Below are 15,662 nucleotides of genomic sequence, written 5' to 3' on the forward strand. Positions count from 1 at the left end.
AACTGTGAGGAACAAGATTCCTTGGCCTAATGCCAAACAGCAATTGAGTCCACACAGTTCAATCCTGGTTTCATCAGAACATAGTCTGAGAGGACTTCAGGTGCAGGTTTTTGGCAAGTTAGCCATTTTGTCATAAAGCCCAGATCAGTGGAGGGCTGCAGTTATGGTTGTTTTGGTGGAACCGGGCAGCACGGTGGCTCCGGGGTTAGCATTCCGGCCTTTGCCGCGCTAGGTTCAAATCCCAGCCAGGACACTATCTGCATGGAGTTTGCAGGTTCTCCTAGTGTCTGTGTGGATTTCCTCCGGGTACTCTGGTTTCCTCCCACATCCCAAAAACATTTTTGGTTTCCCCTTAAATTGACCTTAGACTACAATAATGACATATGACTATGGTAGGGACATTAGATTGTGAGCTCCTTGTATTCGTAGTGTCTGCCCTGTCATCACTATTAGCTGTGGATCCCCTGAGCCCTATAATCCCAGCATAATGCACAGTGAGGATGGACACAATGCCATGGATTTGGTCTGTATAGTGCAGAGATCAGAACCCAGGCTGCCCCAAACATTCACACACAAGGCTATTCATCTAGAATTGTCCACAGAGATCTGCAAGAAATAGACAGAAAGATAAATGTAGATATAGATAGATGTACAAATAGATTGATGACAGATAGATAGATAGATAGATAGATAGATAGATAGATAGATACGAGGGGGTGCTGAGAAGTTCCTGGCATTGCCCCCTTCTAGATGAAATAGAAAAATGAGTGGGGACATATGACAGCCTAATATCTTAGTATGTAACTGTGCAAATATCAGGTCTTTGGGATTCTTAAAACAGTTTTTTCTTTTAGTGAGAAGCTGTGATGGCAGGGGCACAAGCAAGTTTCACGTCGTTGGAGTTACGGGCCGTCATGAAGTTTTTGTTTCTCCAGGGAAAGTCAGCAAAGGACATTCACACTGAGATGTCACAGACACTGGAGGAAAAGTGTCCTTCCTACAGCACTGTCAGAACCTGCATATCTCGTTTGAAGACTGGGCTCTTCACCGTCGAGGATGAGCCCAGCAGTGGGCGCCCCCCAACCTCAACTGACCTGGCGATGTCCATGATCTGACTATTGAGGACCGGCGAATATCCACAAAAAAGATAGCCCAGATACTTGACATCCCGGGAATGTGTTGGGTTTGTTATCAGCACTATCCTAGACGTGCAAGCTTTCAGCGAAGTGGGTGCTGAAATGTTTGAACAGTGATCAGAAGAAGGGACGAGTTGAAGCATCCAAAGCCGTTTTGGCCCATTTTGAAGCTGCACAGGACTTTTTGGCTAGGTTAGTGACTGAGGATGAAACCTGGCGATACTGAAATCAAGAAACAGTCAAAGGAATGGCGCCACAGCGGGTCCCCGTGGCCAAAGAAGTCCTGAACCCAGATATTGGCCAAAAAAGTCACGGCGTTCGTTTTCTGGGACAAAGGCGGTATTCTGTTGGTGGACTATCTACCTCAGGGCTCTAGTATCACCGGACAGTATTATACTAACCTCCTGGACCAGCTGAAGGAGACAATTAAGATGAAACCCCATGGAAAGTTGACCAAAGGGATCCCTTTTTTTGCAGGACAATGCACCTGCGCACACGTCCAACATTGTGACTGCCTGGGTTTCCAATTGGTCCACCATCCCCCCTACTCACCTGACCTGGCCCCTTCAGACTATTATCTGTTCCTGAATTGGAAGAAACACCTGAAGGGGCAACGTTTTGAGGACATTTCTGACGTCAAAGATGCTGCTGAGAGCTGGTTTGGGGCCCAATCAAAGGACTTTTATTTGAACGGTCTAGAAAAGCTGCAACTACGCTGTACCAAGTGCATCAGTCTCGGGGGGGAATATGTTGAATAAATGTGATATTTCATAACTCTGGCTCTTTTCTTTATGGGCAAAGCCAGGAACATCTCAACACCACCTCATAGATGATAGAATGAGAGGCTATGCAAAGAGATAGATAGATGATAGATATTGATTGTGGGAGAAATAGATACATGATATAAAAATAGATAGATGTGATAGATAGAAAGATGATAGAAAGAAAGAACGATAGATGAAAGGGAGAAATTATAGATTTATAGCTGATAGATAGATAGATGATAGATGAGAGAAAAAGAGATAAAGAGAGAGGGAGATGATAGACTGAGACACTATGGATAGAGATAGCTAATTAATAGATGATGATATGTAGATAGATAGATCAATGAATAACAGATGATAGAGATAGGTGAAGATAGATAGATAGATAGATAGATAGATAGATAGATACATAGATAGATAGATAGATAGATAGATAGATAGATAGATAGATAGATTACAATTACATTGAGCCTAGAAGGGTGATACACCAGCAGCCCATTTTGGTGCCTCCACACACAGGGCATTTATCTCTGCAGGTATTGGGTGCTGGAGTGGGTCTAATTCCGGTTTCCCCCCGATACACACAGTAGTTTCTTCCACCGATTCCCACCTTTTGTAGGGAAGCATGAACTAGTGGGAGAAACCACTACATACTAGGTAGATATTCACATACCTGGACGTGTTGAATACTGGAGCAGCAAGGGAGTAGTGAAGTTTAAAGTTCCCAGACACGGCCACCATAGGTAAGTACTGAAGACATCTTTGTTCTGTCTTGATATTATAATGACAGGGTCATTTTATGCTGCAGATTCTTTTACTGAAAGGGCAGTCATGACAAAACCCATGCCTGGAATATTAAAGACTGGATGATATAATTACAATTAATCATATTCAGAGTTCTAATCGGCACAGGCGAGGAGAGCAATATATTGATGTGAATTCTATCCTCCTGACTCCTGACTAATGTTGATGAAGTTTCTTACAAGGGCTGTTGGCCTCCTCTGGACCAAACCACAGGAGCTAGGACGGGAGGGGTGAGATGGACACTGGTCCTTTCCCAGCCTGAAATAATAAATCAATATTTGCATCAGAAAACTTTACAGGGCTACATGTCAGCAGTGCCGAGTGTATGGCCAGCATACACAAAGAATATCAGTCCAGAATAGATTTACATTATGGAAATATGAAAATGGATGGAGGATTACCAGAATACAATCGCCAGGAACTATAACATGTTTATAAAGCTTTACATACCTGAAAACAATTCAATATATATACATAAACATGAACTTCATACATAAACATAGCTTTGCATACCTGATAAGAGCCTTTTATTACCATCTTACAGATACCCGAACACATCCTTACATTTCTGAACATGACCTTACACACCTGAACACGTTCTTACATGCCTAAACATGACCTTACATGTGTGAGCATGACCACACATGTCTAAACATGACCTTACACACCTGAAACCTTGTGTGAACATGACCTTACACACCTGAACACCTTCTTACATGCCTAAACAGGACCTTACATGTCTAAACATGACCTTACACATCTCTCCCATCTCTTTCACAGGTCTGTTGGGCTCAACTCATTCCGTTATTTTGCACAACTCATTCCTTCACCAAGCTTAAAGTCTTTGTGTCTTCAAGACACTCTTTCTCCCTTACATTTTTGAAAAGATTAAGGACTGTTTGTTGCTGCAGCATAACATTTTGACAAAATTGCTTACATGCATAAAAAATTGGAGGCTGGAAAGTGAGTAATATAGTATGATACAGTATACAGAATTAATGCATTTTCAGAATTTTAATTTATTTATGCATTCTTGTTTAATCTGATTTTTGTGTTTTTTACTTAATTTTTTTATTAAATTTTTTTTTTTTTTGTTTTACATGATTGTGTGTTTTAAATGTTATTATATTAAGGATATCTACTAGACCCTTCTTTGGACAAATTTCGGTAAGTTACAGGTCTACAATATAGAAAAAATATTTAATTATAATATTAAACAAAACAAATATGCAAATAAACAAATAAATACAATAACTAATTTGACATAACAATAGTTACTTAACTAAACCAAGGCGGATAAAAGTAAAGTGTAATGTGCCTTGGCACACAAACCACAGCCAACTCCAAGAATCCTTTTATCAAGTTTTATTGTTGTCATTAAACAATGCAAAGGTTATTCACAGATGATCTGTCCGATAAGCGTGGTAAAAAAGGATAAGGCAAAACCAGGTCAGGAACAATTCGTGGTCAGGGCAGGCAGCAGGCAAGAGTAGTCCAAAACAATCCAAGGTCAGGCAGGTGGAGTTCAGGCAGAATCAGATATCAGACCGGGTCGCTATTAGTAATGACACAACAGAGGTTAGTATGCACCAACACAGAGAACGCACCCCAGCACACTGTACACACAGAGGCTAATAGCGGGCAATGGTGTCCAAGACAGGTTCTCCTTAAATGGTCTTAAATTAATTAAGTGCCCAATGACCTTGTGCCACCTGGCACCATTTGATAGGAGGATGACTGAATCTCCTGCAGCCGATTGGCCGCAGGGAATTCAAACTATGTCCCGCCCCGTGGCGAGGCAGTCGAGTGTCTCGCCCCTGGGGGGTACAAGAGGTACACGTGGTAGCGCGCGTACCTCTTCCCACAGCACCCCTGGGACGTGCTCTACTTTGCACGTCCACACGAGTGCTGAGAAGAAGAACTTCTCTGTTCACCTCCATAGGGATGCTGGGGATGCAGCCTGACCGAACGGTAGTTCGGCCAGAACAGATCCCTCCGCCTGCAGGGAGAGACACGCTACGAGCAGGGCAGCAGCTTCGGCCATGTTGCCTGCTGCAGCAGGGTCTTCCTCGCCGGCTATGGTTCCCAAGGATGCCGCGGGCTCGCTGGACAGAAAGTAGGGGAGGGTAAAAAAATGGAAAGGAGGGAGGGGAGAGGACCTGGATTTTTTAGATTGGGAATTTTTAAGTCCCACTGGGCTGCATTCAAAATGGGGCAAGGGCCATTTGACCAATGGTACATAACCATATATGTCATATATATCCCAAGGAGCCTATACTTTGTTAAATTTGTCTCATTGATCGTACAACCTTGCAATCAGCTCCCCCATCAGTTAAACATCCTTAATATGTTTAATCAGGTCTGAATGGGTAAGGGGGAGGAGGATTTCCAATTTTTGACAATCAGACATTTGGCTGTTGTGAGTATGTTAGACATCAAGCGTTTACTGGCCTTGGACACCTCCCGTATCGGCACTAATATGAGGGGAGTTAGGAGTTCTAAGGGTATAGGAACCTCTAGCAAATCTTCAAGTAGCTTATTAACTATTTGCCAGTAGGGGATTATATGTGGGCAAGACCAGAAGATATGCTGCAAGGTACCTACGTCAGAGTTGCATCGCCAGCACAAATAACCAGTAATCAGGTGTGTCCTGCAAAGCTCCGCCGGTGTCAGTTGCCAGTGCATAAAGATTTTGTAGGTGTTTTCTTTATTTACCGTACACAAAGAGCTTTTTGGAGCCTGTTGCCATATAATTTTTCTGAGTGATCTGGAAGCTCCCTTCCCAAGACCCTTTCCCATTTCTGCATGTATTTATGTTTTAGGGAAGGAGTAGTGGGCTTTAATTGTAGAGCCTGATAAATGTTAGTGAGTTAGTTCTCAGACCCCTCTGAGATGGTCCACCAGCACAGATTCTCTCAAAGTGGGTAAATGAGGGGAACACCAAATCTTTTGTCAGGGTTTGAGCATAATACCTAATCTGAAGGTACCTATAAAAGTATGAGTGTCAAACCTCTCCTAAGTCTCTTGAGAAAGAGAAGAAAGTGTCAAACCTCTCCTGAGTCTCATAAGGAAAAAGAGAATTTTGATGCTATGGGTGGGCCATAGAGCATGGGTGGGTGGGCCATAGAGCATAAGGTGCTGTCTGGTATTTCAGGTGTGTGGAAGAAAGATGTGAGAAGAGTCATTAGTTTTAAGACAAAATTTACGTTTACAGTAAGACCAAAAACACCTGGTAAACTGAATCAGGGATAATAAATTAGACTCTGGAACCCTACTTGGGGTGCTTCACAAAACAGAGTTGGGATGTAATGGTGTCATCCACAATTGCTCTAATTCCATCCAAAGATCAAAGTTAGAAGTTAGAAGCTGAAGATGACAAGCTGAAGAAGAGCGCGCCATATTCATGCAGCACTTTATGCAAATTAGGTAACTTCACAAGGGGTTTAGTAAGAGTTAGGAGGTCATCATCTGCATATAGTGCAATTGTAAAGTGTTTTGTTTTGATTAAAACACCCGTAATATCCATATGGATACGAATCATAACTGCAAGGGGTTCTATGCATAAAGCAAAAATCAAAGCGTATTACATTTAGCAAATGGACCCTCAGCCCTGTTCAGCTCAATGTTTCTATCATAAAAGGCCAACTGAGTCTGTTGAAGGCTTTTTCAGTGTCTAAGCTCAGGACAACAGCACCAGTTTCAATTTTATTTAGGGCATTGATAGCATTGATGGTGCATCTAGTATTGTCCCCAGCTTGTCAAGCTGAAATGAATCCAACCTGATCTTTAGCTATTGTGGAAGGCAAATAGGTCCCTAAGCAGGTTGCAAGTAATCTAGTAAAAATCTTAGGATCAGTACTAAGAGGAACAATGGGGCAGTAGCTGGTGGGGTTTTGGGGATCCTTACTTGATTTATGGAAAACTATGATGTAGAAGTGGAGCATTGAAGTCCTTTAAGGAATTTGTTAAACAAATTTGTCATATCAGGGACTAAAGTGTGCCCAAATGTCGTATAATATGTGTATGAAAAGCCCTCTGGGGCAGGGGCCTTGTGCCTGGGCAGACTTATATTAGTGGCAAGTATCTCTTTCCCTGAAATTTCTTTGTTAAGGGCACCTAGTTCCAAGTCCTGAAAGACCGGAAGAGAGCATCTGGATATTCATTAATGCATGTGTGTAGTTGAGGAGAATCACCCTGCTGAGAGCCGCTGTGTACCGTAGTGTAGAAATTGGAATAAAATTTTCCAAATATGTCAGTGATTACGAACCGATAGGAAGTAGCTGTCTGCTCTCGCACTTGCCGAGCAAGTAAAGTGTCTGACTTGTTCCCTTTGTCATAAATTTTTTATCTTAGGTACATTAGGGATTTCTCAGTTTTGTCCAGGTCCAGCTGTTTCATCTGATAACAAAGATCTGTGTCTTGCTTAAGAAGAGAAACGGTGGGGGTGGAGTATAGAGATTGTTCTAATTTGTGTAGTTTATTTAGGGGAGACACACACTAATGGGTCTTACCTTTTTTAAGCCTGGCAGATTTCGAGATACAATGACCTCTAATGACAGCCTTATGTGTTTCATATAGGGTGGAATTATGTGTGACAGAACGTAGATTCTTTTGAAAATACTTTAATCTAATGTATTTTAAAGCAATAATTTAGTAGGGGTATGTTTTATTAGGAAATCATTGAGATGCCAATGGCATTTTTTAATAAAGGTGGCTTCGCAATCTGTAATGAACAGAATGGGGGCATGGTCAGACCATCTAATCAAGCCTATATCAGTAAGTGACATGGCCCTCATCATAGGGGTATTTATAAAAAAATAGTCAATTCGGGTGTGATTTTAATGAACTGCAGAGTAGAAATGTGAACTGTTTAACTTTAGGGTGGGAGATACGCCAGGCATCAAATAAATAAAATGTATGCATCATCCAGCAGAAGCCTGCTGATATACGTGAGGTAGGTATGGGGTTTATAGCTGGATCGTTAGATATCCAAAGAGTCAGATTAAAATCCCCCACCACCAGTAGATATGTATGGGATAGCGCTAATGTCTGCATGAGAACTGACTCCAAAAAAGTAAGCTCGGAAGAGTTAGGACCTTTATATATTACATATAACAACCTCTTTCGTCCCTAGCCTTCCTTGAAGGATAATGTAACGGCCTTCTGGGTCAATTATGGATTGGGTGAGGACTAAAGAAAAGTTAGCGTGGATAAGAATAGCCACTCCGCCTGATTTATTAGACTTAGCCGGGGCCATACACATTTGAGGATAAAGGCGTTTTGCAAAGTTAAATGTATTGCCCGATCCTAAGTGAGTCCCAAATTTGCCCAAATTTGAACCGCCATTTTCGTTCGTTTCGTGTTGAATATAGGAACAAACTGAATTCGAACACAAACACTATTCATATCCTCTAATAGTAGCTGTAAGTCCCACATAATTGTGGCTTGATTAGGGACTTGTTCTTGTAGTTGGGTAACCTGAGTTTTAGTAAATTGCAGGTTATCATCAACGGTATCAACCCGTTAGATTGTGTAAGTCAGTCTGCAAGGTATGTATTTCTGCTCAACAAGATTCCATAACTTCTGAAATCGAGGCGGAAGTCCTCTTTAGTAGACATTGACTGCAGATATTCTTGCCACACTGGGTTGATGGTGCCCTGTCAAATCAGTGGGTCTTGATCAGGGGTGCCCACACTTTTTTGGCTTGCGAGCTACTTTTAAAATGACCAAGTCAAAACGATCTACGAACAATAAAACTGCTAAACATATATTTGTTTTTATATATTGTGAGGGGTTATGCTCAGGATCGCCTTTGCTGGGGTCAAAGGACACTTGTCGGGTTCATCCAATTCAGATCACACACCGAGGTATAAGTGTTAAGCTGACCTGTAGCCAGGTTTATTGAAGGTTGCAGATAAAACAGCACAATACAACCTCACCTGTCCGGCACTTACTATACATCAAGACGTCCCGGTCTATCAGCTGGAGGGCTTCTCCCTGTCAGCTCAAAACCAAGCTTTCAGCAACTTTCTACTCACTTTTGAGCTCATTCACACAGACCGACTTGAGCTCACTTACACAGACCACCTGTCTGTGTCCCCTAGCAGAGCTGAACTACTGACTGAGCTCCTGGCTCTATGTTATATCCCCACCCTCAGTGCTTCTTCATTAATTACCTCACAGGTGAGAGTCTTCCACCTGCTACTTCACAAAGGAGAGGAATCTTTGGCAAATTACTTCACATAAAAGAGGAATCCTGGGCAAATATATCTCTCTTCCACCTCCAATCCTGCCTTGGTGTCACAATATTTATACTGAGTATACTTTATATTTAAAATATATATTGTTTACCTTGCATAACTGCATGAACATGTATGGCACAATACAATTCTGTACATTTTTGGCCAGTACCTTACTCCGATTACATCCTAAACTGAATGGAGTCAGAATAAGTTGCATAGTCCGGACAGTAGTTGCTGGTAGCCAGCTCTAAACAGACCTCCACATGATCATCAGTCAGTGGAACAGTATTTGGACCTAATAACGTAGTAGACTTTATTCTGAAAGGCAGGGCTCCGCGATCCACTCACGTTGCCTTTGCGATCTACCCTGGTCCTGATAGTTTGCTTTGGGGGGCATACATAAAGTTGGGAGCCCCTCTAGGTGGTAGTGGAGTATGTCACCAGGGCAAACTAATAGGCTTAGAAGACCCCTGTGGGGGACTCATGAGTTTTGAAGCAGGGTGCCTGGAGGATTGCTCGTGGTCATTCTGTGAGTGTTGTTGAGGAGGCATGTGGGCCTGTGTATCCCTTTCCCCTTCATCTGCTGCCGATGATACTGCCAGAGATGTGGGTCTGTGAGAAAGGCTGCTGCTTGAAGGAGAGGAGGGGGACTCCCTCTCTGCTCCAGGTGATGAAGCCATGCTTCGAAATACTGGGGGAGTCATAGAAAAGTCCATCTCCCCCATTAAGGGGTTCTTTCTGCCCCACTATCCCTGGTGGTTGTGATGAGCTGGGGGGAGAAACATCCTACTGATCTGAACGGCCCCATCTTGGTAGGAAGAGCAGGGTCTGGAGCCGCAAGAGAAGAAAGAAACCGTTGTAGCGACATGCGAGCCGCCAGATACAGTGTGAAACAGACACTGTTTTCCATTACAGTTTTCCATTAAGTTTCCTGTAGAAAGAAGGGGAAACACCACCTGCATGTGAGGCCTTTACTTTTTAAAAAATATTGGACTGGGTGAAATTTACAATGACTGTTCTGGTGTTCTTTGGGTTTTTTTTTTATAGTTGCAATAAACAAAGAAAACCGCTCTGGTGTACTTTAATGTCATTTTTGGTGGCATTGCCAAGGGTGAGCTCAATGGTGTACATTGTTTACTGTTGGAATTAACAATGATGGCAGTTCTGTTGTACCTTATTTCTTTCATTGGAGGAATTACCATACAGTGAATTAAATAGCTTTTTAAATCTTATCATTTATATGTGCAATGCCAAATTTAGAAGGTGTTTGGCATCATCTACCTCAGTCTGAGTTGGAAAGGGGATTAAAGGGCCTGGATAAGGCATTCAGTAATTGTGCTGCTGCAGATCTGCAATTTGGGATCCAGGACCAGAGTGTCCTGGAAGGAATGAGTGGAGCAGGCACTCCATCCTATTCCCAGGCCAGAAATTAGGAATGGCTCTGGAGCACTTGCCCAATGAAAACAAAAGTGAACCTGTCTTTGAGACTAGGGGGAGTTGTAGCCTGAGACAAGGTGGCTTGGGTGGACAGGCTGGATGTAGCCTGTATGCTTGGACAATCCAGGTCTCCCAAAGCTTAGGTCTGTGGGACCAACACCTCTGAATTGTCAGAGAAAGAGAGTCAGAGGGCTAAATTTGTGTTTTCCCTGTCATGCTGTAATAACTCTGATCCCTTTCAAGGGAACCTGGAGATTGATTTGAGCTGATGTTCTTGTGAATAAAAGTAGGCAGAACTGAAATTTAAATTAAAAAAAAAAAAATCTTTCTGAGATAGATGAAATAGAATCAGAGGGATGAGAATTATTTGGGGGTAAATAAATGAATACTAAAATGGTTTTATGCCACATAAAAGTTCAATTGAAATCCACAGTTTACAAATATACATACCGTTACTGGAAATAACTATACATTATATTAATGTAAACTTCACTATAACTAGTGGACTTCCTGGAACCATTTCAAGTGATTGGCGCAGTGTTAAGGTTTGTTCAATCATGCAGTACAAAAACACAGACCGTTACTGCTCCAGAATGCCTATGATACACAGCTAGGTGTCCAGGACACTTCCCATTCATATCTATAGAGGTGGCAGAGGTGGCAAACCACCCCAGCTGCTGCATTGAGTTTTCAGAAAACTGTATGGAAATGCTGCCGCTTTATAGTCTATTAAAAACTAGGGCTACTCTGACCCTGACAGGGTGACAAGGTAAAATACTGACTGACGGGATCATTGGGTAATAAAACTATGCTACCCTGAGCACTCACTTAAGGTAAAAACCAGACCGCATCAAATATGTCAGTTATAATTTTTCCCATTAATAAAATTCAATATAAACACAAATTCAAACTGTAACAGTAACAGGAGATTCATCCAAGGTGTTTCAACAGTTCTATATTCCTGGACCTTGAAATTCAAATGATTGTTCCTGCATCAAAGATATCACACCTGAACCCAATCACTGAGGTAGAGGATGTAAAGTCACACTTTACATAACACTTCTATATAAATTCTAAAACTTCCATACAAATTTGAAATAGCTTTTATACCTTTATTATGTGTATGTAAAGATCAAACCGCAACATTTACCTGAAATGTACCTATAGTCCAAATTTTGGCCATAGCAGGCTGTGAGGTTTCTCACATTCAGGTAACAAGAAATTGGTTAGTTCCACTTTAAAGCTGAATTCCAGAGAAAATTAAAATGTCTCCTAAAGTTGGGCTCCCTATAGAGCAAAGGTCAATTGCTCATTCGTATGTAGAGTACCAGTAAAAGGCACCCTTGCTTACCTTACGCCTAACTCATTGTTGATGTTGTTGGTTGTATCTTCTGATTTCATCTCCTACAATGTAGGTTCAGCCTTCACGGTAAAGTGTGGATACCAAGGGCCTATCCAAAAACCTTTAATGTTGGACAGAATAGAGTTCTGGCTGCCAGGAGAGCAAGATATGACATATGTAATGATATGTAAAAGTGCTGTTTAATGGTATACCTATGAGAGTTCTCATTTAACTAGGTCATGATATACCTAGTAGTAGTTGTTTTTGTAATTTTGAGACATCTTATATCTTGTCTAAGCTATAATTAGTGCCTAGAGAATGCCCCCGCATTTATATCCTCACTGGTAGGACAGCCACCCTGATATAATCACCATGGAATATAAGAAAGCAGATGCTGAGCGTCTAAAAAACTTTGGTTGGAACTTTAGTACCCTAGACGAAATTGAGCATATAACCAGTGAAGGGCACACATAGTTTTAATTCAGACCAAGAAATAAAGTTTTTAGGGGGTATAAAACTCTGATCTCTACACCATAATTAAACCCCTATTACCATGGTTGCAATCTGTGAATGTTCGCAATGGAAAAAGACATTTTATATTTTTACTAGACTGGGCTTGCATGTCTTATAAAAACTCCACTAAAACGAAAATAGAGTCAGAATGGATAATAGACAACTGTGTGCTCAAGTTCTATTTCAATTTAGGAGCTTTTGTTCACAAAACACCTTTCCCTAGGTTTAGTGCTGTTTTTTCCAGAGAAAGCAGAGATCCAGGAGTCGCACTGAGCTCGGAAGTTTTCAAGCAGATCCCGTTTATTTTTCTAGCAGAACCAGCCCCAGTTGCAATCCACACGGGCAACACAAATGGTTAATTTACAACAAATAATCAAAAATAAATAAGCTGTTTCCCTTTACTTTCAGACACATAGAAACCCTTTTACAGATATTGACGTCTGGAAAAGAAAAAGTGGGATCCTTGAAAAAAAAGCAGCTATATTATAATCTAGGTTATCGTGACCATCAGCCTTTAGTGTCTGAGCTAAACTAGTCTGGTTTCTTGGTGAAATGATGAGTTGCAGAGTTTATTAATATTGGTTCACATCATAATCAGATCCTATGTGGCTCTGGTGTATGGGAAGTACATCTCTGCAAAAGCAAACCATTACCCCTTTTTTTCTCTTGATCAACACTGCAATTACACTGCAAGCTCCCTATTTACTTTATTTAGCAAGTTGACAATGCCTGTAGTCCAAGCAGTGTTGGAAGCTCAACCTGAGCTTTTTTCTGATGTACTTCAGAACACCCCTACTCCATCTTCATAACATAAAGGGAATGTGTTCTGTAGTTTAGAGCTCTGAGCTTGGCAAGGGTGCTTGGGACTTTACTGCAGCATAGGCACTGTGTTGTCAGCTTAAACAAAAAACTTGCTGTATTTCTGGCAGACCAACAATTATTTTTTGTACTTGCATCAAGAAAAAAACATGGGGTAATGTGCATATAAAGCCAAGTAGAAAATATTTTTTTAAATCAATATTTTGCTCTAATATATACTTTAATTTGCCCAAAATAACTTCATATTTTACTTTCTCAGATATGTGAAAACCCAATTTACCTAATCTGTTACCATGCTCTTTGACAGAGGTCGATGTACAGATCCCATTACTATTGACGTCTATTCAATTCACATTCCTTTTTCAAAAGACTTAATTTGTGTGGAGAAAGTGAGTTTGGGAAAAAGTGCATGAAAAAAATCTATTCAAAAATATACATATTTGAACTCCCAAAGTTGACTACCCCACCGCCATAACTTACTACCAGCTTGGTAGTAGCAACTGACTATAAGACAATAGACATGGAACCTGGGAACAGGGAAGACAGCACAAGACACTCCAGAAAAGTTGAAGGCAAAAAGATGGAACAAGGAGGATACGGGTAATAGAAATAGCATATTTACAATGAATTACATGTTGGCTTGTGGTTGTAAAGCTTATGAATGGCCGCGTGTTTGTAGAGGCTGGCCAAGAGGTTAAATACACATGGAGATTTTTTGGAAACCCATTCATCATAACCTACAGTTTTTTATAGAGATATAAAGCCATACAATACCAGAAGAGCTGATACAGACTAATCATAGGAAGGTCATGCATGGCAGATAACTAAGGAAATGAATGGGTAGCCAAGGCACCAGATCTGCTTTGTAAAGTGAGTTTCGATACAATTCACTACATAAAAAGTGGGTAAGTAAGCAAAACAATGTTTATAATATATGTTTTAATAGCTTTTTCTGCATAACATATTGGTCTTCCAAGCCTAAATTCTGGAAATATTTTTAGATTAAAGGGGGATTATCATCCAGAATATCATTCAGTTTTGAGATTTTGGATTTTGGAGTGGTGACTTGTTTCGGCACTCTATCCAAACACCAGTTGGATATGCTTTCATTTCTGGCCCAACAGGTAATAGACCTTCCTTAGCATTGCACTTCCTGATGCAGCCTCTGAAATATTCTGACAGAAGAGATAAGCCACTAAAATAGGTAACACCATTGATCAACGTAATGCTAAGCAAAGTCTATTGCAACTGCAGTGGAACCAGAAGGTCTGCTCAAGGTGACCTCAGAAGCTTTTATTAATGCAGGTAATGATATCCAACAAAGTCTACACAAAGCTCAAAAATTCATTTTCATTGGATTTGTCCTTTCAATTCAACCTGTCACAAACCAGATTGAGCATATTGAGCAGGAAACCACATATCAAAACAGTTATTAGATCCAGGCAGCAGTTGGAAAGAGCCATTTTAAACCTTATTTGGGTGCCACTACAAACTTTCACTTCATGTTAGATAGTATTCCTGTGCATTGTGGTTCACCACCAACTTGGCCAAAACAGGTCACACTACTGGCGTAGGGGTTGGTGGGAGAAATCACAGCACAGAGTAGAGGACGTGCTAAAAAACTTGGAACAAGTGCCAGACAAGTGGAAGTGACAACACTGAGCTTAAATTATAAAGGAAAGATGGAGATTTCCATACAACTGACTACTTGTTTAACTCGAACATCTGAATATTCTTACTGAAGTCTAATCTCTGTGTAGCTACTGTTTTTATCATATGCCTAATTTGAATAGCTCATGTTAGTAATAGATTCACTTTATAAAAAAATAAAGGCTTTCTAATCATTAAATGCCCACTGCTCTGCTCTCCATTCTAAATACACTATTTCAGCAAATCAAAGTAAAGGAGATGAAATGACCATAACAGGAAGACAGGTCTAAAGGTATAAAAACACAACAAGCAAAAACCCATGTGGGTCAACCAACCAGAGCTCGAGTTAAGAAGGAGTTAACAGGGCAACAAAGACAAATGATTTCAGCTATAAATTCCCATTGAGAGGGGCCCCAATAAATAAATGAAGTGCCATGTTTAGCAAAAGCAAAAAAATCCATGCCCAAGAAGACGTCACTTCCGCATCGCCACTACAAAGTTCTCTCTTCCCGGATTTGTGGCCTAGAGGGGGATATGGGGGATGCCCAGTAGATTGCAATGATAGATGATATTGCAGGAGCGGATGTGCTGATCCCAACCAAAAATGTTCATACTGCAAAATGGCTGATGGGCAACAAAGAGCCTCCCCGGATAATGAAGCGGGGCCACGTTGACCAGGAGAGTAAGAGAGGGAATGAAATGTAGTTAGTATTCATCCTGATCCTCTGGCTGAAGTTCCTCATTCTCATCATCTGGGGGAGCGAATCCTTCCTGCAGAAAAAAAAACATATAATACAAGTTACAAGGATAATCAATAAAATACCAAAAATTTTTACTGTACATAGCACAAAACTATGTATTTATTTTTAATCAAAATTTTTAGGAAGACCTAGCATCAGATATATTTTTTGGGCACTATCACCTTACCTGAAGGGTCTTGCAGAGGCTCCTGCAG

The 15,662-nt window shown here is 41.0% G+C and overlaps 1 protein-coding gene across 5 annotated transcripts in view; it reads right to left on the reverse strand.

The window, feature by feature from the left end:
- Nucleotides 1-12,513: 12,513 nt before the first annotated feature.
- MAPRE3 (microtubule associated protein RP/EB family member 3) overlaps nt 12,514-15,662 on the reverse strand; it is a 47,916-nt gene continuing 44,767 nt past the window's right edge. For all 5 annotated transcript variants that reach the window (XM_072407299.1, XM_072407298.1, XM_072407297.1 and 2 more), the window contains one exon: nt 12,514-15,478. In XM_072407299.1, coding sequence (XP_072263400.1) covers nt 15,413-15,478 — 66 coding nt within the window. In that variant the 3' untranslated portion in view covers nt 12,514-15,412. The remainder of the gene's footprint in view (nt 15,479-15,662) is intronic.

The sequence above is a fragment of the Pyxicephalus adspersus genome, chromosome 4, assembly GCF_032062135.1.
Source record: "Pyxicephalus adspersus chromosome 4, UCB_Pads_2.0, whole genome shotgun sequence".
NCBI lineage: Eukaryota > Metazoa > Chordata > Amphibia > Anura > Pyxicephalidae > Pyxicephalus > Pyxicephalus adspersus.